Source organism: Muntiacus reevesi, chromosome 7 (genome assembly GCF_963930625.1).
Source record: "Muntiacus reevesi chromosome 7, mMunRee1.1, whole genome shotgun sequence".
NCBI lineage: Eukaryota > Metazoa > Chordata > Mammalia > Artiodactyla > Cervidae > Muntiacus > Muntiacus reevesi.
This window is the reverse complement of record NC_089255.1, coordinates 78,994,315-79,022,302: the sequence shown is the minus strand read 5'-3', so window position 1 is coordinate 79,022,302 and position 27,988 is coordinate 78,994,315. Positions and strand designations below refer to the sequence as shown.

The 27,988-nt window shown below is 39.0% G+C and overlaps 1 protein-coding gene and 1 pseudogene across 2 annotated transcripts; both read left to right on the top strand.

Annotated features, from left to right (window-relative positions):
- The first annotated feature begins 107 nt into the window (after nt 1–107).
- On the top strand, nt 108–27,988 carry MED6 (mediator complex subunit 6). Of its 2 annotated transcripts, XM_065940527.1 has the most exons (8): nt 108–215; nt 4,939–5,098; nt 6,148–6,239; nt 7,538–7,620; nt 7,920–8,028; nt 9,427–9,542; nt 18,690–18,717; nt 19,176–19,581. In XM_065940527.1, exons 1-8 carry the CDS (start codon nt 194–196, stop codon nt 19,304–19,306), a joined length of 741 nt encoding a protein of 246 aa, XP_065796599.1. In that variant the 5' UTR covers nt 108–193; the 3' UTR covers nt 19,307–19,581. The 2 variants fall into 2 exon arrangements, with proteins under 2 accessions (XP_065796599.1, XP_065796600.1); XM_065940528.1 differs by lacking the exons at nt 18,690–18,717; nt 19,176–19,581 and adding an exon at nt 27,953–27,988.
- On the top strand, nt 13,732–18,681 carry LOC136171674 (proteasome subunit alpha type-2 pseudogene; annotated as a pseudogene).

Below are 27,988 nucleotides of genomic sequence, written 5' to 3'. Positions count from 1 at the left end.
CCCGCCCCCTATCCCCGCCCACTCGGTCTCAGTCCCTCCCTCTCCCCGTCGCCGCTCCACCCCCTCTTCTGTCCGCCTCGCCCTCCTTTGGTTCCTCCTCGACATTCTTCCGCTCTGCTGCCTACCTCTTTCGTCTCTGAGTTGTGACGTTTTCTCTGCGCCGGAAGACGGACCTGAGAACGCTTTCGGAGTTATGGCGGCGGTGGATATCCGAGGTAACCTGTGTTATCATCCTTTGTTTTCTGATTGTCTGGGGCCTGGTTTAGGGATTTATGGCTCTTGAGGGCAAAATTCTGGTTCCTTTGTGATGTCTGCCAAGCTCTTTTGATTGTTTTTTTCTGAACGACTCTCAGCTCTAATCTGGCGGGAAACTGCCTAGATTTTTGCAGTTCTTCAGGTGTCTCTTAGAGACGTTAAAACGAAGGCGGTTGGAAGAAGCCCTGTGCTTTGAGCCCTGATACCTGCGGTGTTGTTCTACATACGTATCTCTCAAACAGTATTGGTTGGGGCTGTCTATCCGGGTGAAGGAACGGCCTTTGGGTAGAGAAGGGGGTGGGATAATAAGCCGCCACAGGGTTTGGTTCATCTTTGGGACTTGGCCTGGGGGCCACCTTAATCCTGACGTTTGAGATTCCTCTTTCTTTATTGACCAGTTTGGAGTCTGGCACCTGCATTGCAAATGTATTGTCATTTATATATTGTCAAAATGTCTAGTGATGTTCAGCATTTCTGAATAATGCTTACTATATGTTTTTCTTTCATTATAAGTAAGAATATCAAGTACCTAATTTCATTACTCGCTTGTTGTCAGACAGCTTTGTTAGGGCCACGGCAACACGCTCTCGCTTGCAATTGAATAAAAAATAAAAAGTCTATCAGACTGTTTAGTTTTCATAACTTTAGATTTCCCTGGTGACTCAGCTGGTAAAGAATCCACCTGCAAAGCGGGAGAACTGGGTTCGATCCCCGGGTTGGGAAGATCCTCTGGAGAAGGGAAAGGCTACCCACCCACTCCATTATTCTTGGCCTGGAGAATTCCGTGGACTGTATAGTCAGAATTGGTGACGTGGTCACATAGGAATTGTAGGCTGTTGTAAGGTCTTTGGCTTTTCCTTTGAGTAAAGACGGAGAAACACTGGAGGGTTCTCACCAAAGAGGATGAACATAATGTAACTTACTTTTTTTTATGATCACCTTGGCTGCTGAGAACAGTGTAGGAGGGCAATGGTGAAATTAGGGAAGCTAGTTAGAAGGCCATTTTTGTAATGCATGGGGATTTGGGGATAGCTCAGACTAGGGTGGTAACAGTGGAGATGGTAAGTAGTAGTTGGAGTCTGCTTGTTTTGATAGTGTATTCTCTTTATTGTGCTGTGGTCTTAGGTAGTTACTATGTGGGAGAGCTAAGGTATTCTATTTTACACCCAGTTAACTATTTTGTAAATGAACATCTTTGGATACTGGAGTATGTGCAAATTTATGATCAATAGAGTAACTTACCCTTAGCCCTTAATCATGAATTAATAAACTTTCTAAGTCTTACCAGTCAGATCCTATGCTAGTTTTGATTAGTAACCCACAGCCCCAGTTTCTTAAAACTGAGTTTATCTTTGTAAACTGTCAGCATTTAATAGGAACACATTTGTATTTGTGGGTTATTAATAACTAATAATTGAAGTATATAGAAATTGCTATGAGAACATAGAGAAAGAAGCCATTATTTCTACCTTGCAAACTGGAGAAAGACTTTGCAGAGATTAGTAACATTTGAAATGAGTTTAATCTAGCATGACCCTTTGAATTTTCTGGTAAACCTATACCCTTTTGAGAATGAAAGAGGTTTCTATTTTTTCCAAAAAAGTGTATAAACTAGAAAAAAAAGAAAAAGAAGCCCAAACTAGGAGAGTCTTGGTTAAGCCAGAAATAAGGTCAGTCATATTAATCTTAAATGAAATTGACTACCAGCACTACCACCATCATCATCATAATTGACACTGGATTTTTACAATGTACTAAACCTTTTACATACATATTAATCCCTGTTTTATAGATGAGAAAAGTAAGGCATGGGGAGGTTAACTCGCCTGAAGTCTTATAGTTGTCAATACTTTTTCCTTGTGCCATTCTGCTGTGTGATGGTGAATTGTGGGCAGTGAGGTAGGAATAGTGGAGCTAGATTGTGAAATGCCATGAAAGAATTTGGACCTTGTTCTTTTAGACTGTAGATGCACTGCTGTTCTTTAAGTAAGAAGTGACATAATTAAATTTTGCATAGAATATCATGACGTATTATGCAGCTCTCACTCAAAAATGTACAAGTTGGACTTCCCCAGTGGTCGAGTGTTTAATAATTTGCCTGCCAATCCAGGGGATACAGGTTTCATCCCTCGTCCGGGAAAATTCCACATGCCACGGGGCAACTAAGTAAGCCCATGCGCCACAGCTAGTTAGCCGGCGTGCTTTGCAACAAAGAACCCACTGTAGTGAGAAGCCTATGCACCGCAGCAAAGCATAGCCCCTGCTCTAAGCAATTAGAAAAAGCCTGCTCACAGCAAAGACCCAGCAGAACCAAAAATAATAAAATCAATTAATTAATTTTTTTTAAATGTATAAGTGGCATTTTTAAGGCTGAATAGGATTGAGAGAAGATCTGGAGACAGGAAGCCCCGTAAGGAGGCTGCTGTCCAAGTGACACTTGGAAGATTAGATGTGATACTGGCAAAAGGAATGGAGAAGAGGAAATGAATTTGATTAGACTCCCTCTTCTACAGTACACTCGTTGTTCTACTAGTGGTCTCCAAATCTGTAGTATCAGCCCTGACATCTCTCAGAAATTCTCCTTACTCAGTATTTTGGTTTTGAGGCAGACAAGTATAGACGTGTGTGGGCTCTAGAGCTGAGCTGCCTGGTTTCAAATCTCAACTCTACCATTTAGTGATTCTGTGACCTTGACGAGTTAACCTTGCTGTATTTCAGGTTTTTCTTTTGTAAACTAATATTAATAATAGTACCAATCTTAAGTTATTGGGTAAAGTAGTTAGTGTCTGTACTGTTAGTGTTCAAAAGTGGTAAATACTGTTCTCTGTATTTATCTCCAGGTCATACTCACCTTACTTTTTATATTTGACTAGTTTACTAAATGAGGAAAATATGACATAAAATTGCTGATCAAGAAATAGCTAGATGAAGAAAATTGTAGAGAGAATTTACTGAACAGTCAAGTCACTTGGATCAGATGACATTTGTAATTTTTCCTAATTCTGAGAGTCTGATGCCATAAATCATTTGCTGGTTCCTAAGCTTGCTGACTTTATAATTGGTCATTCAGAAAATTGTCTCTTTTCCCCCCCTTAAAATGTTTCTTTTGTTTTTATCTTGCTGTTTATTGCCATTGCCTTCCACTAAGTCCTCATCACCTCATGCCCATATCTATTAATGCTCCATAATTGTGGATAGGAAGAATCTATAATTATACATTTATTTGCTTCTGCAGATTATTTTTCTGCCTATACTGAAATGATCTGTGATACTATAATGGTTTGTCAATAATTTATAACACCGTATAGACATAGTTACTATGTAAAGGAGAAACCAATCTCAAATTGTTATTCTGCAAATGCTTTTATATAATTGTTCCTAAGGAAATAAAAAAGAAAAGTGTGAGAAAGTTGATTTAAAGAAAACAACTTTAGTAACTGAACTGTAGTGTTTAAAGCTGAAAATAATGATTATCTTTAGTTGTTTTTCATTGGAAAACCTTTCTATTTCTGAAAATATTTTTTCCTGGCCTGTTAAATATTTGTTTATGGCATGGTCCATTTATGATGGGCCATCTCAGTGGTCTCTACTGATTATTTGGTCGTTTAACATGCTTCATCTATTTTTCCTCCTTTATTTTATAATGTACACAGCATGTTTTACCTTTGTGTAATTGCTTTTTCAATTTGATTCATTTTCCTCTAAATTGCTTGTCACCTTGAATTAGGTCTGACTTCTTTATAGATGCCAGAAATAATTACAGTTTAGAAGAGATTGAACTTTTCAGTTCTACCTCCTTCAGCCAGTATTATTTAGGCAGTTTGATATCCATGATTTAACACCCAGTGGGATTTGGTACTGTCAGTGTTATGAAGCATTGCAGCTGCTACCCAATAAAAGCTCAATTAAAGCTGTCTAGCCCTACTTTCCAAGTCTGTCTTTTTCTTTTTCCATTTTGAAAAACTTAAGGTTTAATTCTTTAAAACATGAAATTGCATAGCTGTAATTAAGGGCATTCAACTTTTCATTTGCCCCCTTTACATCATTATTATCTCATCTATAAAAATAGCTTCCTAACTTATATCTGTCTCTTTAATTGGAAGGTCTCAGACTAGTGGCAGTGGCTGTGTTTTCTTTGGCATGAGTATTGTTTGAAATTTTTTGAATTAGTTGCCAGCATTATAAAAACTCAGGGTTTCCAATAAAGACTTCTCTAGATTTCAAGTCCTATAACTTCTTCACCTAAACCTTTAATCATATATTTTTATATTTCCCTACCTTTGTATTTACATTCTCTCTGCTTGGAATTGCTTTGCTTCTCTTTTCCCCATGGTGAGCCTCTTATTTATTCTTTAACATATCGTGTTAAAACTCACCTGCTAAAACCCACCTTCTCCTCACCCCATGAAAAATCATTTCTGTTCCCTCAGGTGAGGTATTCTGCTCTCTCCACTGTGCTCCAATAACATATTTATTCACACCTTTATTATAGTTCTTAATGTTGTGTTGTCATTGTTTTCTTGCATACTTATCACTTCTGTTAGACCGTGAGGGTATATAGTTTAGGATCCATGACATTCTTATATTCATAGTGCCTCCTGTGTTATATGCTTAATAAATGTTTGTTGGATTGGATTTTTTTCTCTTTTCTCATCCTTTATCATTTTGTTTCTTTTTTTGAAGATAATCTGCTGGGAATCTCTTGGGTTGACAGTTCCTGGATCCCTATTTTGAACAGTGGAAGTGTCCTGGATTATTTTTCAGAAAGAAGTAATCCTTTTTATGACAGGACATGTAATAACGAAGTGGTCAAAATGCAGAGGCTAACTTTAGAGCACTTAAAGTAAGTTATTAGTCAGAAGGTAGCATCTAATGAATATTTCTTTCCAGCTGTGGATCATGAAGTACAGAGTAGAAGTTTTGGAAGAACCAGAGTTTTGTTTGTACAAGTTTGACATGCAAAGGAATTATTAGTAGTCACTTGTAACCTAGGAAGTCTTTTCTTTATAACTTCCTATATTATAGTTCATTTAAAATGCAGTATGAAGTTTAGATGTAGATGTCATTGATTTTAACAATGCAGCTCTGTTGTCCTTAACCAGGTAACTGTATTTATTATCTCCTCTACATCTAATTTAATGTTTTAAACCATAGTGCAGCTTATAGAAAATTTTTTTTGTATGACAAGTAAAAGTTTAGCCATACTAATGCAAAGCAAGATTCTTCAGACTTCAGAAGCTGAATAATTAAGAATTTATTACTGATACAAAAGTCTCTGAAACAACTGTGTAATAGAGTTTTTCATCTGTCAGCTATACATGGGGAGAGTGGATTACAGGTAATTAAATTTCTGGTATTTTAAATAGCTTTCATTGTGAGATAAATATTTACATTTACTGAAGCATCTTGTTGTTGCTTTTAAATATAGTATATCAGGAGAAAATTTGTTGGAGGTGAGGATAAGGTTTGTTTTCTGGTTGGGTAGAATATACAGGAGAGATATATAATTAAGACAGACATAGTGTTCATGTATATTTTTATATTTTATATATATTTGTAGATCTCCTTGGTCAGGAAGCATCATGGGTATTTTACTTGCCTTTTTTGAAATGTAAGTTCAGGGTACTTTTCATGACTGAAAATACTCTAATGTAAGTTCATCATGAATTTTTATAGAGAAATTTTATTTTTGTTTAAAAACCAAATCTTTATCTGTACTCCACCTACCTGGGACAAACAACCAGTTTTATTGAGCAGCCAATTTTTAATATCACACACAGGAAGTTTTATCCTATTTACACTGTCGCTTCGCTTTTATCTAGTAATTGAATGTTGTGCAGAGTTGTCTGGGTGGCTTTCATAGGTCTCTGAAGTTTTGTCTCCTGTTTTCAGTCAGATGGTTGGAGTCGAGTACATCCTTTTACACGCTCAAGAGCCCATTCTTTTTATCATTCGGAAGCAACAGCGGCAGTCCCCTACTCAAGGTAAAATGTGTAAACTTCAGGTATTATTTTCTTCTTAAAATATCATGTTATATTGACTCCTGAGCTGTATGTTCTTATGTTTTTGGGTTGACTTCTGTTTTAGGGATCTGTGGGAATCCATGTGTAGGCTTCCCATGCTTTCCCTTCTGTGAGGGGCCAGACCAAGTGCACCCTCCCTCCAGTAGTGAAATGCACCCCCACGTGCATAAGATGTCTGCTCAGGGAAGACCTTTGGAGACTCTTGAGTCCAGAATTTTTATTGAGGCCTGATCATGTAGACATCTTCTGTCTGTCAAAATTCTAGTCTCTCAGAAGGAAATCATGTTTAATTCCTGGTAGATGCAGTTGCACCAGATTCGTAAAAGATCAACTGAAAACCCTCATTGACACATTGAACCAAAAGTCTTATTTGGGTTATATTACCAAATAAAAACTGCTTTAGAAATTGTATGAAGAGTATAGAATTCAGACTTGATTCTGAATCAAAGAGCTAGTCACTGATTCCCGAAATGATCAGCTACGTCTCCTAAATTACATACTCTCTTCAAGATCTTTGAGAACAACCTTCACCCTGGTGTTGATTCCATAGAATGACTTTGCTAGTGAAGTTGTGGTTCCAGAGTCAAGAATCCAAACTAACTTTCAAAATCAAAGATCAGAGTCCCTCCCCAGGGACACAGTTTCCATGATGGGAGGATTCCAAGTACAAAAGTGACCCACGTTGACACCAGCCTCAAGCAGCTGTTTTATTCCTTAGAACCTTGGACTGGAGCACAGAGCCAAGTTCAGTGCATCTGATACCTTCATCCTGGACCCTAAATCTCTCGTGCTCTAAGGTCTTATTCCCCAAAGTGTGGTTGACTGACAGCAGCCTTGGATCACTTAGGAATTTGTTAGAAATGCATTGTCCTTACTACTCAAGAGTCTCAAGAGTCTAATTTTAACAAGATACTCAGATGATTCAGATGGTCAGTAAGTTTTAAAAGCACCGCTCCTAGGGCAAAAGTTAGCACACTTCTGTGATGGTCCACATCACAAAGACTAAGTATTTAGGCTTTGTGGGCCTCATGGTCTCTGAAACTACTCCACTAGTGCTGTAGCAACCTTAGATAATGATGCAAATGAAGTGTTGTGGTGATTTTTCTATATAACTTTATTTACAAAAGCAGGAATTGGCAAATCCCACCTTAAACTTTAATATGGGAAAATGTCAAACTTTAGTTGTTCTTAAGGAAGTGTATTTAGCAGTTTGTGTGCAGAGCTGTGTTAATAAACATTTGTTTCTTCCACTGCTTTAGTTATCCCACTGGCTGATTACTATATTATTGCTGGAGTGATCTATCAGGCACCAGACTTGGGGTCAGTTATAAACTCTAGAGTGGTAAGTGTCTTTACATTCTTTAAACATTTCAGAAAACTTCTAGCTGAACTACCTTGCTTCCAAGAATTAAACAGGAACTCCTCTCCCTTGGAATAAAGGGTTGACCATTAGAATGTCTTAAGCATTGCCTCCTGTGGGCCTGCTCCATGTTCAAAGTATATACCACAGCCCCAGATACATAGTGATTCAGGCTCTGAAAAGCAGAAGAATTACTGTCTTTGCACATGTAATACTTTGTAGTTACTTTGTAAATTATGGATGACTAATGAAAAACTCAAAATTGGTTTTCCCTTTATCAGCTTACTGCAGTGCATGGCATTCAGTCAGCTTTTGATGAAGCTATGTCATACTGTCGATATCACCCTTCCAAAGGATATTGGTGGCACTTCAAAGATCACGAAGAGCAAGGTAGGTGGGACACCTGGACCCTCCTAAAACACTTTTTGTTACTTGGAGGATGAAGCTGTTTTTCTTTCAAAAAATGGCTATCAATGATTTCTTGGTGTGTTTTACCTCTTATAGGAAGATTTCATAGGATGATAACATTGTCAGAGCTAGGTTTCCTGTAACTAGATGTGGTAGTCATAGCATTCGCATAGGTACAGCAGGTATAAATTTTAATCTCTTTGGTAAGTGATGTCTTTGATAAGTTGACTCAAAGTTTTAAAATATTTAGAAAACATAAGGGAAATCAATGATGAGGAAAGAGTAATGATGATATTTCCTTCTTACCTAACTCTTGAGTCATCTTGAAGCCTGGAACCTAAATCTGAGTCTTTGAGCTAGAGGAGATGCTCTTAAAGCCGTATCTCCAGATAATTACCAGTCTGTTTCTGATTTTTCCATATTACCACCTGTTGTGATGCCAGGTGTCTATAGTTTCCATAGCTGCTAATCCACTACTTGTTCTGCACCATATTTTGCCAATAAAAATACTTCTAGAAACATATCTACAGCAATATACATATATTCTGTATTTCTCTTAGAGAAATAGCAACTTAGGATGAATTACTATGGAAAAGATAGCCTTGAAATAAAATTCAGACCCATGGAATAAAGGGTCTTTGAGATGTAGGTGTATTTATTCTTGATAGTAGGTGCTGGCGACAACATTTGATTTAGGAAAGTTTGCATGAGTTGAATAAACTTCTCCCAAGAGCTCTTTCCCCTAATGAAGTATTTGAGGTAAAACTTAACTGGAACCCTTCTTTTAGAAACAATCCACCAGCACATTCCCCTCCCAGGGAAAATCCCACACATGATTAATTTCGGAATTTCTCTTGTAAGTTCTTTTCTCTTTTCATGATCTTTTGTTGTCTGGTTTTGTTGTCTGTAGTGGATTATAGTCTTCATAATTGAGTATGGTAGCTTAAGTTTATGAAAATTACATTTTCCATTTGTGCCTATTAAGTTTTGTGGGAAAACAAATTTAATACACTTAAAGTAGACATAAGATAATTTCAGACATAATCAGAATGTGTTAGATAATTATGAAAAATGTAGCCTTAAAGTTTTTCATAATTAAATAATTATGAAAATGTAAGAACAGTGTCTATCCAAGCTAAAACTTAAATATCTTTAAAAGACATGTCAACCTTTTAAATGTTAGAATTTTAACCTCATTTCAGAGAGGGAATGTGAATGCTTCTGTCCTTATGCTGTGTTTAATGTATTTAGGGGGATTGCCTTTGGAATAGCAGCCATTAAAAAAAATGAAATTTGAATATATTTGTTGCAGACAAAGATTTGTAAAATATAAGGCACCAAAGTAATCATTGTTTTGATTTGGACTTCATATTTTAATAGATAAAGTCAAACCTAAAGTTAAAAGGAAAGAAGAACCAAGCTCTATTTTCCAGAGACAGCGTGTGGATGCTTTACTCCTAGATCTTAGACAAAAATTTCCACCCAAATTTGTGCAGGTAATGAGAATACATGTGGTTAATTTTGATTCAGCACTTTTTCCTGACATTTTTATTTTTAAGTAAGAACTGTTTTGGATGTGATCTAAACATACTGATTTCCTCATTAGTTAAAAACTCTGAATCAAAAGAAAGTTTTTCAAGGACTTAATGGAAGAAATGGGTAAAGGAAACCAAATTAATACTATTCTATGCTCTTAAGTTTAATTCCTCTTGGAATCCTCACAGACTGTGAGGCCTGCTTACAGATAATATATTCAGAAGGTTACTGAACGTGTTGGTAACAAAACTGAATTTGGAACTCATGCTGTCCCTCTGTATGCTACCTTCTAGCCTGAATATAGTGGATATTTGGTCGTTAAATGATAGACTAGCTTAAACTTTTGTAACAGATTAGCACATTTGATGTGGAGGGTTTGGCATGGCAAATGGAGGAGGCAGGAGTAAAAATAAATAGGCTTCTATCCTACTGGTGTTGAAATTAAAATGAATTCTATTATGTTAATTTGGGTATTCCAACAGCAATAGCAGGTCTACTAAATGAGCTTTGGCAGAGAAGTAGGTGTGAAATGGAATATGTGAACATGTTATTCTCATGATTTGTCTCAGCTCTTATTTGTCTTCACAGGATTGTATACACACAGGGTCCTAGATGGGCTTCCTTCGTAGCTCAGTTGGTAAAGAATTGGCTTGCAAGCAGGAGACCTGGGTTCGATCCCAGGTCAGGAAGATCCCCTGGTGAAGGAAATGGCAACCCACTCCAGTGTTCTTGCCTGGAGAATCCCATGGACAGAGGAGCCTGATGGGCTACAGTCCTTGGGGTTGCAAGAGTCAGATATAAGTTAGATACTTAGACCTAAGGTCATAGATACTGTTTTTCTTGTTTTGGGCCTATTTAAGAGATTTTCAAGGGTAGTTTCTGATTGGAATTTTTCGCACCCTGAGATGATGTTAGAACAGACCTCCCCTTCCCCCTTCTCTGACTCTACTGGATGAGATGCGCTGTTGGAATGGTGATATGGTTCTGAAGGGAGCAGAGGCCCAGTTGGAACTCAGAACAGAAAAGTCAGTTTAGAGAAATCTCATGAATTTGAAGATGAAACAATGTCGGTTGAATAAATAAATAAGTTACAGCTGTATGTAAGATAATGAGTAGTGACTACAGAGTGTAAGAGATTAGGTGTGGTTGACCATTCATTCTGTGAGTACATGGTATATATACTAGGAATGCTGGAGGCAGAACATCTAGACCTACACAGTACAATAGACCCTCAGCACATGTGACTATTGTGCATTTGAAACACACCTAGTCCATATTGAGTTGTGGTATGTGTGGAAGACATACTGGGTTCAAGGACTTAGTACATAAAAATATATATAAAATGTCTAGTTTAAAAATATTGGTTATATGTCTAGGATACTATTTGAAATACATTTGGTTAAAAATATTAAAGTTCATCTGTTTCTGAAAATGTGACTACTAGAAAATTTAAAATTACATATATAGTTGCATTTGTAGCTCACATTTTTTTTGGTCAGTGCTGATTTAGAAGAGGGAAATGGAAAATGCAAAACAAGAAACATGAAAAATTATTGATGAAAATATACCCAGAAACCAAGAAAATCCCTTGTTTGTTCTTTTGCTAATTTCCTGAGGTGGAAAGTTACACTTTCCGAGATCTTTCCTTCTTTTTAGTGAAGGGTTTTATTACTGTAAACTTCCCTCTTAGTACTTCTTTTGCTGTCCCATAAGTTTTGATATGTTATGTTTTCAATTTCATTTCTCTCCATATAATTTCTGATTCTCCTTTTTTCTTCCTTCTTTGGCCTATTGGTTGTTCAGGAGTATGTTGTTTAACTTTCACTGATAGAGAATAGAAAAGTAATAGAAAGAATCAGTGGTGCACCAGAAACTAATGCAGCATTTTAAACCAGCTGTACTTTGATTTAAAAACAAGCAAACAGTAAAAAAGCAAAGGAATGAAGAGCTGCTGTTTTCAAAAGATAAAATTGGCTACATTTTAGCTAGACTAACAAAAAAGACTCAAATAAAATTTGAGACATTACTACTGAAGCCACAGAAATAAAATGATCACAAGAGACTACTGTAAACAGTTTATATACCAAGAAATTGGATAACCTGTAAGAAATTCCTCGATACATGACCTACCAAGACTGACTCATTAAGAAATAGAAAATCTGAACAGACCAATAATGAGTAAGGAGACTGAATCAGTAATCCTAAACCTCTCAATAAAGAAAAGTCCAGGAAGAGATGACTTCATGGGTGAATTCTACCAAATATTTAAAGAGAATTAACACCAATCATTCTCAGATGCTTCCAAAAAACTGAAGAGGAGGGAACACTTCCAGATTCATTTTATGAGGCCAGCATTGCTCTGATACCAAAGATACAGACACTAGAAGACAAGAAAACTGCAGACCAATATTCCTGCTAAAAATAGGTGCAAAAATTCTCAGTGAAATTCTAGCAAATTAAATGCAATAGCCCATTAAGAGGATCATATATCATGAACAAGAGGGATTTATCCCTGGGATGCAGAGATGGTCCAGCATACCAAAATCAATCATTATAGTACACTACATTATCAGGATGAAAGATAAAAATCACATAATCATCTCAATAGATGCAGAAAAAGCATTTGGGAAAATTCAGTATCCTGTTATGATAAAAACAAAGGTATGAAAGGAACATACCTCAACATAGTAAAAGCCATTTGTGACAGACTCACAGCTATCATTCAGTCGTGAAGAACAAAGCATTTTCTCTTAGGATGAAAAACAAGACAAAGATACACATTCTCCATACTTCTATTCAACACAGTATTAGAAGGCCTAGCTAGAGAAATTAGGCAGCAAGAAAATAAAGGGATTCAAATAGGAAAGGAGTAAAATTGTCTGCTTGCATAGCAAACCCTAATGGCTCTATTAAAAAACTGTTAGAACCAATACATGAATTCAGTGACGTTTCAGGATGTAAAATCAAAACCCAAAAATTAGTTGCATGTCTGTATACTAACAACAAACTATCAGTAAAAGATAGCAAGAAAATTCCATTTAAAATAGCATCAAAAAAAAAAGAGATAAACTTTTTATTATCAACTTTATTGAGATATAATTGGTGTACCATGTTGTGTAAATTTAACATGTACAACCTGTGGATTTGATACACTTACATATTGCAAAATGATTACCACCATAGCATTACCTAATACCTGAGTGCCAAAGAATTGATGCTTTTGAACTGTGATATTGGAGAAGACTCTTGAGAGTCCCTTGGACTGCAAGGAGATCTAACCAGTCCATCCTAAAGGAGATCAGTCCTGGGTGTTCATTGGAAGGACTGATGCTGAGGCTGAAACTCCAATACTTTGACCACCTCATGTGAAGAGTTGACTCATTGGAAAAGACCCTGATGCTGGGAGGGATTGGGGGCAGGAGGAGAAGGGGATGACAGAGGATGAGATGGCTGGATGGCATCACTGACTCGATGGACACGAGTTTGAGTAAACTCTGGGAGTTGGTGATGGACAGGGAGGCCTGGCATGCTGCGAATCATGGGGTCGCAAAGAGTGGGACACGACTGAGCGACTGAACTGAACTGAACTGTCATGTCACATAATTACTATTTCTTTTTTATAGTGAGTTTATTTAAGTTTTACTCTCTTGTTGTTCAGTCACTCAGTCATGTCTGACTCTTTGCAACCCCATGGACTGCAGCCCTCCAGGCTTCCTTGTCCTTCACTGTATCCTGGAGTTTGTTCAGACTCTTGTCCATTGATTCAGTGATGCCATCCAACCATCTCATCCTCTGTCGTCCCCTTCTCCTCCTGCCTTCAGTCTTTTGCTGCATCAGGGTCTTTTCCAATGAGTCAGCTCTTCACATCAGGTGACCAAAGTATTGGAGCTTCAGCTTCAGCATCATCCTTCTAATGAATGTTCAGAGTTGATTTCCTTTAGGATTGACTGGTTTAATCTCCTTACTCTTCAGTTCAGTCGCTCAGTCATGTCCGACTCTGCGACCCCATGAATCGCAGCACGCCAGGCCTCCCTGTCCATCACCAACTCCCGGAGTTTACTCAAACTCATGTCCATCAAGTCGGTGATGCCATCCAGCCATCTCATCCTCTGTCGTCCCCTTCTCCTCCTGCCCCCAATCCCTCCCAGCCTCAGGGTCTTTTCCAACAAGTCAGCTCTTACTCTTAGCAACTTTCAAATATATACTACAGTAATATTAGCAGTAATTACCAAGTTGCACGTTAGATTCCCAGAACTCATTTCATCTTTTACCTTTGACCAGCATCTCCCCATTTCCCCCACTCCCTCAACCACTGGCGGGAACCACTCTGTTCTATGAGTTTGAATATTTTAGATTCCACATGTAAATGATACCATATTTGCCTTTCTCTGTCTGAATTATTCAACACTTAGTATAATGGTCTTTCAGTTCATCTGTTTTTTTTCCACAAATGAGAGAATATCCTTTCTCACGGCTGAATAATATTCCATTGTGTGTTTGTATCACATAAGTCTCACTGTCACACACATACACACACACATACACATCATATCTTTATCCTTTCTGTTGACAGATATATAGGTTGTTTCCTATATCTTAACTTTCGTGAATAATGCTTTAGTGAACATGGGAATGCAGGTATCTGTTCAAGGTCTTGTATTCATTCCCTTTGAATATATACCCAGAAATGGGATTGCTGGGTCATATGGTAGTTCTGTTATTAATTTTTAGGGGAACCTTCATATAGTTTTCTATGGTGGCTAACTAGATTTCCCCCAATAGTGCACAAGTGTTCCTCCCCTCTTTTTTTTTAAAACATTCTCACCAATTGTCTTTTTATTTTTAATTGGAGTGTAATTGCTTTATGGTGCTGTGTTGATTAGTGATGGTGAGCACCTTTCATGTATCTGTTGGCCATCTGTGTATCTTTTTTTGAAAAATATCTATTCAGGTCCTCTGCCCATTTTTTAACTGAATTGTTTGTTTTATGCTGTTGACTTGTATGAGTTCTTTATATATTTTGGATATTAACTTATCAGATATGAGATTTGCAAATATTTCCTTCCATTTTGTAGATTGACTTTTCATTCTGTTGATGATTTACTTTGCTGTGAAGAAGCTCTTTGGTTTGATGTATATAGTCCCACTTGTTAATGTTTGCTTTTGGTGCATTTGCTTTTGGTGTCACACCCAAAAAGTCATCACCAAGACTGATGTCAGGGAACTTACCGTCTATTCTTCTGGGAGTTTTATGATTTCAGGTCTTACATTAAGTCTTTAATCCACTTTGAGTTAATTTTTGTGTGTGGTGTAAATTGACCATATAAACATGGGTTTATTTCTGGGCTATTTTGTTCCATTGCTCTGTGTCTGTTTTTATTCCAATACCATACTGTTCGGGTTTCGTGGCTTTGTAATACAGTTTGAAATCTGAGTTATCTGTACTCCCACATGTATAATTATTGTGAATATTTTAGCATTATTCACAATAGCCAAAATCTGGAAGCAGCCATAATGTTCATCAGCAGATGAATGGATAAAGAATCTGGGATAAGGTCTTCAGGTAAAGATGGCGGAGCATGGTTATAGCTTTTTGCTGACTGCATTCAGCCCGTCTGGTAAACTTGTCCAGATAGAATATGCTTTGGCTGCTGTAGCTGGAGGAGCTCCTTCAGTGGGAATTAAAGCTGCAAATGGCGTGGTCTTGGCAACTGAGAAGAAACAGAAGCCCATTCTGTATGATGAGCAAAGTGTCCACAAAGTGGAAGCAATCACCACGTATAGGTTTGGTGTATAGTGGCATGGGCCCAGATTACAGGGTACTTGAGCACAGAGCTTGAAAACTAGCTCAACAGAACTATCTCATTTACCAAGAACCCATTCCCACAGCTCAGCTGGTCCAGAGAGTAACTTCCATGATGCAGGAATACATCCAGTCAGGTGGTGTTCGCCCATTTGGGGTTTCTTTACTTATCTGTGGTTGGAATGAGAGATGACCATATTTATTTCAGTCAGATCCATCTGGAGCTTACTTTGCCTGGAAAGCCACAGCAATGGGAAAGAACTATGTGAATGGGAAAGCTTTCTTTGAGGAAAGATACAATGAAGATCTGGAACATGAAGATGCCATTCATACAGTCATATTAACCCTAAAGGAAAGCTTTGAAGGGCAGATGACAGAAGATAATATAGAAGTTGGAATCTGCAATGAAGCCGGATTTAGGAGGCTTACCCCAACTGAAGTTAAGGATTATTTGGCTGCCATTGCATAATAATATGAATAATGAAGTGACTGAAAATCCAGAATTTCAGATAACTTCTCTACTTAAACATGTTTAAAGTATGTTTTGTTTTGCAGACTTTTTGCATACTTCTACATGGTTTGATGGACTGATGTTTTTAAAATGAGACTTATAATAAACTCTTAAATTAACTTCCCAAAAAAAAGAAACTGTGGGATAGACATACAGTTAAATATTATTCAGTCTTAGAAAAAGAAGGAAATTGTACTATTTGCGGTATCATGGATGAACCTGGGAGATATTGTGCTAAGTGAGATAAGTTAGTCGCTGAAGGATGAATACTATATGATTTCACTTATATGAGGTATCTAAAATATTCAGTAGTCAGACTTACAGGTGCAGAAAACATTATAGTGGTTGCCAGAGGATGAAGGAAGAGGAAAATAAGGAGTTGTAAAAAGGATGTAGTTACAGCTCTATAAAGATGAATAAGTTGTAGAGATAGGCTGTATAACATACTGCTTATAGTTAACAATATGGTGTTGTGCATTTAAAAACTTGCTAAGAGGGTGGATCTCATGTTGAGTATTCTAAGCGTGCATGCACACATACACACAAAACTCCAAACTAAAGGAGCAAAAGGAGTCTTTTGGAGGTGATGGATATGTTTATTACCTTGATTGTGGTGATGGTATCACAGGTGTATGTATGTGTCCAGACCCACCAAGTTGTGTATATCAAATACGTGCCTTATTTTTGCATATCAACTATACTGCAATGTACTTGTAAAAAAAAAAAAAGAACCAGAAAATACTCTGAAGTTTGATCACTCTTACATGTTTTATGAAGGGAAGAGTGGTGAAATATGAGACTTAAAAATTGGATTAAAGTCATATTTAGAAGAACTTTATATGCTCCACAAAGGAGTTTATTGTTAACTCTGTAGTCCAGTGTTCAGTCACTATTTTAAACCCATAACCCGAGTCATACAGGATATAATCATTTCAACAGTGAAAATGCAGCAACATGTTTGTGATATTTCTGCCCTAGGAAGTCTGTTAGAGACTTGGTGCCCAGATTTTGGGAGGTTTTTCAGGTGCCCTTTTCCTAACACATGTCGGCTTCTCGGGTGGCACTAGTGGTAAAGAACCCGCCTGCAAATGCATGAGACATGAGATGCGGGTTCAGTCCCTGGGCTGGGAAGATCCCCTGGAGAAGGGCATGGCAACCCACTCCAGTATTCATACCTGGAGGATTCCATGGGCAGAGGAGCCTGGCGGACTATAGTTCATAGGGTTGCACAGAGTTGGACACAACTGAAGGGACTTAGCACCCACGCAGCTAGCACATACCAAAATTCCACCACACTCTTTGAAGGAAGCAAAAACAGCATTGTAAATACAAACAGTCTAGGCATAATGAACTGCCATTATCAGTTAGGAAATGGTGGGAACCCTCCTGAAATCCAAGTTTCCAGATACCAGTCAAAGGCCAGCCTTGCAAGCTGGCCCTTCTAAGGATCGTAGCCTCAGGCCTTCTGTGTTAACCTTTTCTGTACAGTGGGTAATAATGGGGAACTCAATTTTGGTCTTATTAAGTGTAGTGGTTCCCAGAACTTGTAGTTGGAGTGAGTTGGTAGGCAGTGGGCAGCATGACTCTGGAGCATGTGGTAACAGAAAATTTTGAAGCCTTTAGTCATAGGAATAGAAAAGAAAGCTTAGGGAGGGCGTATAAATTCAGAAGGAAATTCATTAAACAGAGGCATTAAGTGTTCTATTAGTTAAGTTAGTTCAGTCACTCAGTCGTGTCCAACTCTTTGCAACCCCATGAATCATAGCATGCCAGGCCTCCATGTCCATCACCAACTCCCAGAGTCCACCCAAACCCACGTCCATTGAGTCGGTGATGCCATCCAGCCTTCTCATCCTCTATCGTCCCCTTCTCTTCCTGCCCCCAATCCTTCCCAGCATTATACTTTTATTCTGAGATGACAGGGAAGTATAGAGAAGTATTTCTCATGTATGTATGTCTGCATGTAAAGGTATTATAAGTTTGAAGGTAGGTAGAAGGGAGAGAGCTTGGGATGTTGACAGCTTCCTTGGCTGATGGTGAAGGGTAGGTTGTGAGCCTTGAGGAGGAAGAAGGAGAAGGGGGAGGAGGAAAGTGTTTTAAAGTATTTAACTTGGGTAGTGAGATCCCAGAGACAACAGGGCCCACTCAAGTAAAAGAATTGCCATGCTGAATGAAGGATCTGACCTTGTTCCTGACTCCTAGTGCCTCATCATTTTTTCCTGCAGTTTGATTTCTAATAGTGCACTCACTCAACAGAAGTCTTATAGTCAGAGAAAAGTACCTCTATTTCTTTACTTCCCATACCTGCCAACTTTAAAAATCAGTCATCCAGGTTTCATTCTGCTTACTTATAGCTCGTTTCCCCTAAGCAAGTAAGTCTATAGAGTTCTGAAAAACTCCTTTATTCCCTCTCATTGGATTCTCCTTAGCTACTTTTTAAAAATATATAGCCTCGGTGCAGACACAAAGGACTTTGTGGATGTTCAAGATTTTTCTTTTTTTTAAAAATGTTTGAAAAAAAAAAATAAATAAATAAAATGTTTGAATCTTTTGTTCTAGTTTTACATTTGTGTCTTTTCTGAACTGGGGGATAAGAAGTAGAAAATTATAAGTTTACTTTTTATGGTACATGGATAGTAGTTCTTCTTCATGAAGTCATTTATAATATAATTTGCATGCAGGTATAATTTTAATGCAAATTGTGAAGTCAAGAAGAAGAAAGCTTTGCTAACCTTCCCTGTTTTTTTTCTCCTTTTCCTCCATCTCCCTCCTGTACTCTTTCTTAAAATGCAGCAAAAGTCTGGAGAAAAGCCTGTCCCAGGTATGGTTCATCTGATAATTATTAAACTTGAAATAATAGTAACTATAACATGTGAGATGAATTGTCATTTTGTCCTTTTCAACTCTCTAATGGTAATTTGTTACTTCTAACCTTTGTTTTGATTTGCTGAATTGCCAAAAGATGATGTTTTTGTGGTAATTATAGTAGTATTTAAAAGATGAATTGGAGTGGGATGAATAGGTATTGAGGATGCATGGAAGAGCTGAGGTGATTTGAGGTTGTATCATAATTTGCTTGTATTACCAGGTTTGAGGTTTTACCAGGTAAAATGAATTGGTTCTTAAACATCTACCTGATTAAACAGCTAAATCTAGAACTTGGGACAAGTAGTTTAAATGACTTTGAGAGTCTGACCCATTCACATTAACCATTGTCTAAACTGGTCTCATCCCTCCACCCACCACCCCCTCCAAAAAATATCTGCTTTTGATGTCTAGTGGATCAGACAAAGAAAGAGGCAGAACCTCTACCAGAGACTGTAAAATCTGAGGAGAAGGAGACCGCAAAGAATGTGCAACAGACAGTGGGCACTAAAGGCCCACCTGAAAAACGAATGAGACTTCAGTGAGTATTGGAGAAGAGAGAAGCTGGCAAAACTCTTGTCCACGTTTTACCTCATTACTGTGACAGGCTCTTGAACTTTAAAATTCTTTGTCACAATCATTTGTATAGAATGTGCTTATTCTTTAAGAAAGAATGTAAGGATGCTCATGCTTTCAACCTAAATATTTTTAATGTATCTTTTGTAACCTTTTCCCTTCTGGACTTAAGCAGCTTTCTGTCTCACATGTTTACTGGTATATATGTTTAAAAACAAAATAAAGGTATTTGTATAAATTACTTTATCTTGACTCCACCCCCACCCCCGCCATTTTCCCTCTGAAATATTTCCAGGTACATTTTGCGAACACAAAGGATTTTTGTTAAAGTAGCAGCTAAGCTGATTTTCTATTCTTAGTTGCATATTCCTCAGTATTAAAATAGTAAAGTTACTAACAGTGTGAAAGATAAAGGCAAAACCACCTTATTCACTGAAACCACTGTCTCACAAATACCGTAGCAATGTTGTGAATTTTCTTTTGTCTTCTTTTTCTATGTGTAGATTCTTTTTTTTTTTTTTTGGCTTCACTGCGTGGCATGGAAGCATGCAGTCTTAACCACTGGACCACCAGGAAAGTTCCTGTGTGAGATATTTTCAAAACAATAGTTTGTAGTTTTTCTGTTCATACTGTTTTACTTTATCATGTTTTGTCTGTTGTATGCACTATGCCATGGTTACCTAGTTTTTATAGACTATTTATAGTTTATTGACTGAATAATTCTGTGAATGATTGTATGTCTTTTCTTAAGCTCTCCCTGTGTTGTACTTAAGTTTTTCCCAGTTTGCATTATTTAAATAAGACTGTAGTGATTTTGGGGCTTCCAGGTAGTGTTAGTGGTAATGAACCCGCCTGCCAATGCAGGTTAGACGCAAGAGACACAGGTTCGATCCTTAGGTCGGGAAAGTCTCCTGGAGGAGGACACAGCAACCCACTCCAGTATTCTTGCCTGGAGAATCCCAGGATCAGAGGGGCCGGCAGGCTGCAGTTCATGTGGTCGTACAGAGTTGGACACGACTGAAACAACTTAGCATGCACGCACGCAGTGATTACATTTAACATTTATTTCCTTAGTATAGACTCACAGCAGTAGAATCACTAGAATCTGTACTTTTTTTGTTGTTGTTAGTCCATATTGCCAGGTTGTTTTTCGCAAAGGTTTTATTTTGCTGTTACAGTAGTAACAAAATATGAAAATACCGACTTCCATTGCTGGTGATGTTAACTTGGAATACTTAGTTAAGGTAGTGTTTGTCAGGTACTCCACTGTAAAGTTAGAATTTTTCTTTTCGTAATTTTAAGTATGAAGTGGGGGTAGGGGGTGGGAAAGTAGTTTGAGGCTCTGTAAATACCATGTTATTCCTCAAAACTTTTACCGTCCAGCAGCTTTCATTGATCATTCCTACCTGAATCATTTATTACTATTACGGTTGCCAGATGGTGGTTTTCTAATTTCTTCTTTCTGTGTTTATTACTTGACTTTCTGTTATAAGTAAGAGCTGCACCCGCACCCCCCCCCCCCCAACGCCAGTACTTATTTGTTTATATCACTATAGATGCCTGGAATCTCATTTGTTCAATATGTTGTATTTCTTCACCATCATTAATTTATACTGATGCTCAAATTGTCCTAGATTGGGCCAATGGGAACTGGTTCAAACTGATTCCTGTGGTCCTTTTGACATAATCCTGTCATTCCTTGAGTATCTTCTTTTATGTTTTGGCACAATAAGATACCCCAAGTTCATCTCAAAAACCCTAGAGTCAGCCATCTCTCTAAGGATCCCTCCTTTTTAATAGAGAATATATTTGGAAATCAAGATCTGTGTGCTAGGTGTGTGCATTTGCTACTGGGGTGCCATGGCTTCTGGGCTCTTTTAGCTGATGGAGTTAATAAATAGATATGTACTGGGACTTCTCTGGTGGCCTGATGGTTAAGACTCTGTGCTGCCATTACAGGGGGCATGGGTTCGATCCCTGGTTCTGGAAGGAAGATCTTGCATGCTGCATGGCATGGCCAAAAAAAAAGAAAAGGATTGTGTGTGTGTGTGTGTGTGTGTGTGTGTGTGTGACATGAATGAATACACGTCCGTCCACACATGTATCAGTTTATTCTGTATATATTAAAAGCTATCCCAAAAATCACTGCAGATGGTGACTGCAACCATGAAATTAAAAGACACTGCTCCTGGGAAGGAAAGCTATGACAAACCTAGACAGCATATTAAAAAGCAGAGATATCACTTTGCTGACAAAGATCCATATAGTCAAAACTATGGGTTTTCCTGTAGTCATGTACATATATGAGAGTTGGACCATAAAGAAGGCTGAGTGCCAAAGAATTGATGCTTTTGAACGGTGATGCTGGAGGACTCTTTTTAAAGTTCTTGGACAGCAAGGAGATCAAACCAAGCAATCTTAAGGGAAATCAAGCCTGAATATTCGTTGGAAGAACTGATGCTGATGCTAAAGCTGAAGCTCTAATACTTTGGCCACTTGATGTGAAAAGCCAACTTTGGGAGATAGTGAGGGACAGGGAAGCCTAGCTTGCAGAAGTCCATGGGGTCACAAAGAGTCAAACACGACTAGGTGACTGAATAGTACAACTACCACCCATCTTATGTATCTTGTTGAGGCTGAAATTTGTATTTCCTAGTGATATAATGATGTTAATTAAGCATTCTTTCCTGTGACTGTTGACTATTTGAATATTCTTTTTTGTGAAGTGTGTCCATTTTTGTGAAGTATGTTTTGTCTGTTTGTCTTCCAAAGTCAGAAGAGTCCTTTGTATGCATGGACAAGAGTCCTTACATGTATTGTTTTTAAATGTATTTTTAAAGCCAGTGTGTAAGTCCACTCGGGTTTGCCTTATTACCGTTTAATGGTGACCTAAAAATGATCATGAGGAAAAAAAAATGATCATGAGACGCTGGGCAGGAAGAAGCACAAGCTGGAATCAAGATTGCCGGGAGAAATATCAGTAACCTCAGATATGCAGATGACACCACCCTTATGGCAGAAAGTGAAGAAGAACTAAAGAACCTCCTGATGAAAGTGAAAGAGGAGAGTGAAAAAGTTGGCTTAAAGCTCAACATTCAGATCATGGCATTCGGTCCCATCACTTCATGGCAAATAGATATGGAAATAGTGGCTGACTTTAATTTTTTGGGCTCCAAAATCACTGCAGATGGTGATTGGAGCCATGAAATTAAAAGACGCTTGCTCCTTCAAAGGAAAGTTATGACCAACCTAGACAGCATATTAAAAAGCAAAGACATTACTTTGCTAACAAAGGTCCATCTAGTCAAGGCTATTGTTTTTCCAGTAGTCATGTATGGATGTGAGAGTTGGACTATAAAGAAAGCTGAGCGCCGAAGAATTGATGCTTTTGAACTGTGGTGTTGGAGAAGACTCTTGAGAGTCCCTTGGACTGCAAAGAGATCCAGCCAGTCCACCCTAAAGGAGATCAGTCCTCGGTGTTCATTGGAAGGACTGACGTTGAAGCTGAAACTCCAGTCCTTTGACCACCTGACACGAAGAGCTGACTCATTTGAAAAGACCCTGATGCTGGGAAAGATTGAGGGCAGGAGGAGAAGAGGACGACAGAGGATGAGATGGTTTGATGGCATCACCGACTCAATGGACATGAGTTTGGGTGAACTCTGGGAGTTGCTGATGGACAGGGAGGCCTGGCGTGCTGCATTTCATGGGGTCGCCAAGAGTCGGACATGACTGAGCAACTGAACTGAACTGAACTGAAAAATGATCAAGTGTTTCTAATTTTAACATAGCTTAGTTTGTCAGTCTCCTTTATTAATGCTTTTTTGTGTCTTGTTTGAGGTTTCTCTCTACATTGCAGTTATGAAAATGTACTCTTCTGATTATCTATAAGCTTCATTATTTTGCATTCTCCAAGGCCTGTAAAGTCACAATAGGGAGGAGCATACTCCAATCAGTAGTTGCAATATCTTTTATCATTGCCTGCTCCTCTGTTAATGACATGTCTCTAATTTACAGAGTTGAGGGTCAAATAACTGACACATCTCCTCCTTATACATACTTTCCCTGGAGCACACAGGGTGCCATCTTTTCCTTCTCCAGTATCAACTGTATCCGTCCTGAAGTGGTAGCTGGCTTCCCGATACTTGATACCTTTAACAGTGTTATCTGAATTATGACATTGTGTTACTTTAGATTGGGAATTGTTTATATATTCATGCTGTACTCTTTCACACAAAACATTTGAAGGAAGACATCTTTTGTATGTTGAATTTCCACACCTTATTGGCCTCAACTATCTCCTTGTGCATTAATTTGTATCAGCTCAGGGGGCACTCCTTGCCATTTGATCAAAAATGTATTGACCTTGTTTATTGTGGTGGTTACACATTTTGTAACACAAAATGTCACCACAAGACATCCCATCCTGCACATAGAAATTGTCAGGGTGTCACCTTGAACTTCCATTTTACCACTCAGGAAAGTTACATTCTTGTGCTCTACAGAACATTCCAAGAGAAGCAAACTTACATTTTACATTGCAAGATCCAAAAGCAGCCTGCCCAAGGTTTCAATTTACAAGAAGTACACAAGGATCCTTTCTGCACTGACATTCTGATCCACAGTCACAGCATACTTTTTCAACTTCCGCTTCCTTGTTATGACATTATTCTGATGGGTGATGTTTTGAGAAGCTGGTGTATTCATCACACACAGTCCCATGTAATTAATGAGGTTAAAGTAACTTCCATAACAGCAGTTGCCAGAAGCACTGGTATTTGTACTATAGACATTCATGATGCAATGTTTTTTCTCACATAAACAGAATTCCTATGTGTAAGACATACTAAGATTATGACCCTTGTTGAACAATGACCACTGCAAAATGAAAGCAATTGATTTACCTTTGAGGCATTTATAAACTGCTAGCCCAAAATGATGGTAGCATATCCCTGAGATTCAAGCCAACTTAAATACATTAGAAAAGTCCTTGCACACAAACATGCCCAGAAACGTGGCAAATGGGGGTAGAGATGAACACTTCAGTTCACTTGAAGCTGTCAAGAAGTTGACTCATGTCTTGGTTGACATTAATAAGATTCCCGTGGTTCCAAATCTCAGTCCCAATTACAGAAATGTGAAGACATAGCTGTAGACAGATTGGATCTGTTACATTAGGCACATTTAATATATCTTCCGTGGCCTTGGAGACATTTGAATAATTGAAACTGTGATTGTCCACCACCATAAGCACACTCCACAAAGGGCCAGTGAGTTCAGCAGCCAAGGGAATGGCAGTTTTGTGGCATTGTGGCAGTTTTAAACTGCCTTGAACTCCAGCTTCTGACATAGTTATTTCTTCCTCGAAGCTGCATTTCATGAAAACTGACCCTTGTTAGTATCTTATCTAACAACTGGTGTTCAAATGTGGTAGAGTGCTTCAGGGCTCAATTTTGTAAGTGAGGTCATTTATCTGTGGCATCCCTCGAAAGGTTCCCCAATGCTGGACAGCCAGAGAATTGGGAGCCCTTTCACGTAACCATGATAGTAGCAGTTATCCCGGATGAAGGGCTAATTCTCTTGGAACCCACCCTGCTCCCTGTAGGTGTCTGGAAACCAAGAGCTTCTTAGGCTGTAGACGAATGACGTGGGTGCAGCTGGAGGCCAGACCCTGAGCCACCCTCGAAGGCTCCACGTGCGCTGGGGACATTGGGGAAGCCCCACTTTGGGTGAGCCGCGGTGCCAGTTGGGCCGGATTTGCGTGGAGCCTGCGGGCGGACTAGGAGCACCTGCAGCCTGAGCCGCCGGAGGGCGCAGTCGCAGGCGCCAGGCCCCACCGCTGTCCATCATAGGCAGCCTTTCGAAGAGCTACGGCACAGCTCTCTGCGGTCTTGGGAAGGTGGGTGATGGAGATTTGAGTACGAAAATTTGCTTCCTAAGCAAACCCTCTTCCAAGGCGGGAAGCCAGCTTTCTGGGTTGGGCGGCAGCCGCCCTGGCCCTGAGGAAGGGGCGGTTCCTCAGTGCTGGTCCGTTATAAGGAACTGCAGCTGGGGTTCCAGGGTCTGAAAGCTGGCCAGAGGGAGAAGTACAGGGAAAAAAAGTAGAGTGACAAGAGGAAACTGAGCAGGCAACTGAAGCGGCTTGGAGGGGAGGAGTGAGGAGGTGTAGGGAAGAGAGCAGCAAAAGGGTACGCTGGGGTGAAGGGAGTTTAATTTGGAAGAGAGAAGCTTAGGGGGTCAGCATTCTGGAAGAGGCTATGGAAATTGAGAGATCAAGCCTGCTTCACTTCTTGGTATTGGTCCTGAACAAATAGGCAAAACTAATTTTCAGTAACTTGTTCCCACCATGGGCTGATAAAATTTTACTAAAGCCAGCTACTGACTGTTCCTAAAAGGGATATAAATAACCTAAGTCTGTTTCCATGAGGAAGCCTAAGAGGGTATTAACTGCATTTTTGCTAAACTCCTGCAGTAAAGAGTAAATAGTGTGTGTGTGTATGTGTGTGTGTGTGAGAGAGACAGAGCTATTTTTCACCCCTTTAAATTTTACTTTAATAAAACAGCTTTATTGCAGTTTGTTTATTCTATAGTGAACTACTATGTAACTGCAGCAGAGCAGAGTGAGCACGGCTCCTAGCAGGCAGCCATTGCTGTGCCTCACTGCTCTGCACCCTGTAACTAAGGCGGCGGGTCTTGCTCAGCCATTGCTCGGGGTTCTCAGTGGGCCCTGCCCACTTGTATCTCAGTGAGGGACCACTGGGGAAAGTGATTCAGTCAATGGTGCGTGGTGTGGTGGTCATCAGGTGGAGAGGGAGGTAAGAGGCAGAACCAGGCCTTCTCCTGGAGGGCCCCCAGCTCACCCAAGCCTTGGGCCAGCAGGTGAGCTGGAGGGCCCAGGGAACAGATGGCCCTATGTCCCGCACGGCTCCAGAGCCCTCACTAAGGCCCTCCACTAGCCTTGGTCCAGGCCTTGAGGCAACAGTGAACCCCTTCCCCCATCCCTGTCTCTGTGACCTAATAGCAGTGGCCATCTATCTGGTCATAGTCTGTGAGACCTGGTCTCCCCATTTGGGCGGTCTGAGGAGACTGAGGGCCAGTTGAGCTGGATGCCTGGCTCTCTCAGGCATGACAAGCGGGCAGGATGTGGGTACCTGGCCCTGAAAGAGCTGCCATCTGAGATCCGCCTCCTTTTAGCCAGGGCTGGGACCTTGGAGGGAAAGTTGCGCCTTGGGACTTTGCCCTTTCTGGTCAGGACAGAGAATAACATTCATCTGGTAGAGATTTACAGGAACATAATTACCTGACCGTGACCGGACCTCAAGAACAAAGCACCTGACACCGAGAAGTCTGCAATAACTAAACACAACCATCCCTCACCTTTGGCTTTTACATGGACTTGCTGGAAGCTTTCAGTAACTTTGAGGTTCTCAGTGCATGAGCCACACATCTCTTTGTATGAATCTGTAATGAACCTTTCTCTCTTCCAAACTCTAATGTTTAGTATTGATGGGCCTCACTGTGTGTTGGGCACACAGACTTGTGATTTCTGTAATATAACTAGCTAAATTTTTATATATGTGTACATCCCTGAAACCACCATGATTTGCTATCTGTTTTCCGGTCAATAGGTGGACATTTTTTTCGTTTCCACTTTGACTATTAAACAAATAGTTGCTATGCACCTCCATGTATATATCTTTGTATAAACCTGGACTTTCTTTTCTCTTGGGTAAAAACTTGAGAGTAGAATGTCTGGATATATAGTAGTTGAATGTTTAACTTTTTTAAGAAACTGCAGAACTGTTTTCCAAAGTAGTTGTAACATTCTACATTTCCATCAGCAGTATATATGTAAGAATTCTAATCCCTCAGCATCTTTACCATCAGTTGGTATGGTCAGTCTTTTAAATTTTAGCCATTCTAATAAGTGTATAGTGATATACATTGTGGCTAATTTTGCATTTTCCTATTACTAGTGATGTTGAGCATCTTTTTCTGTGCTTATTAGCCTTCCATGTACCTTCTTTGGTAAAGTATATGTTCAGATCTCTTGCTTATTTCTTGAGGATTTGTTTCTTACTGAGTTTTGAGGTTTTATTAAAAAATATATTTTGAATAGTCCTTTAGCAAATGTACATTTAAAAAATATTTTACCCCACTCTGTGGCTTGTCTCTTAATTCTCTTAATAAAATATTTTAAAGAGAAACTTGTAGGTTTGATGAAGTTCAACTTATCACTTTGTTCTATCATGAATTTTTTATTCACTGCCACATCTAAGAAATTATTGCTTAACCTTCAGCTGTCAGTTTAAAAGATTTCTCCTGTGTTTACTTACAGAAGTTTTATAGTTTTTGGCTTTACATATTGGTCTGAGGTCTATTTTACACTATTTTTTGTATGTGATGCAAGACATGAAATTAAGTTCTTTTGTTTTCCATTCAGTTGTTCCAGCACTGTATATAAAAAGTCTACCCTTTCTCCAGTGATTTACCTTTGTCAAAAATCTGTTGCCATATTTGTGTGGGTCTATTTCTAGTCTTTCTGTTCTGGTCTATTGATCTGTCTATTCTTAATAGTTTTAGAACACCCAAAAAAGATGTCCTTTTCATTATAGGGGATTGGAATGCAAAAGTAGGAAGACAAGAAACAC

Excerpts from the sequence above, each read along its gene's own strand:
- MED6 (XM_065940527.1), top strand. The coding sequence starts at position 194 with ATGGCGGCGGTGGATATCCGAG. Across the intron at positions 5,099-6,147 it reads CTAACTTTAGAGCACTTAAA|TCAGATGGTTGGAGTCGAGT; the intron begins GTAAGTTATTAG and ends TCCTGTTTTCAG. Across the intron at positions 18,718-19,175 it reads TGGAGAAAAGCCTGTCCCAG|TGGATCAGACAAAGAAAGAG; the intron begins GTATGGTTCATC and ends TTTGATGTCTAG.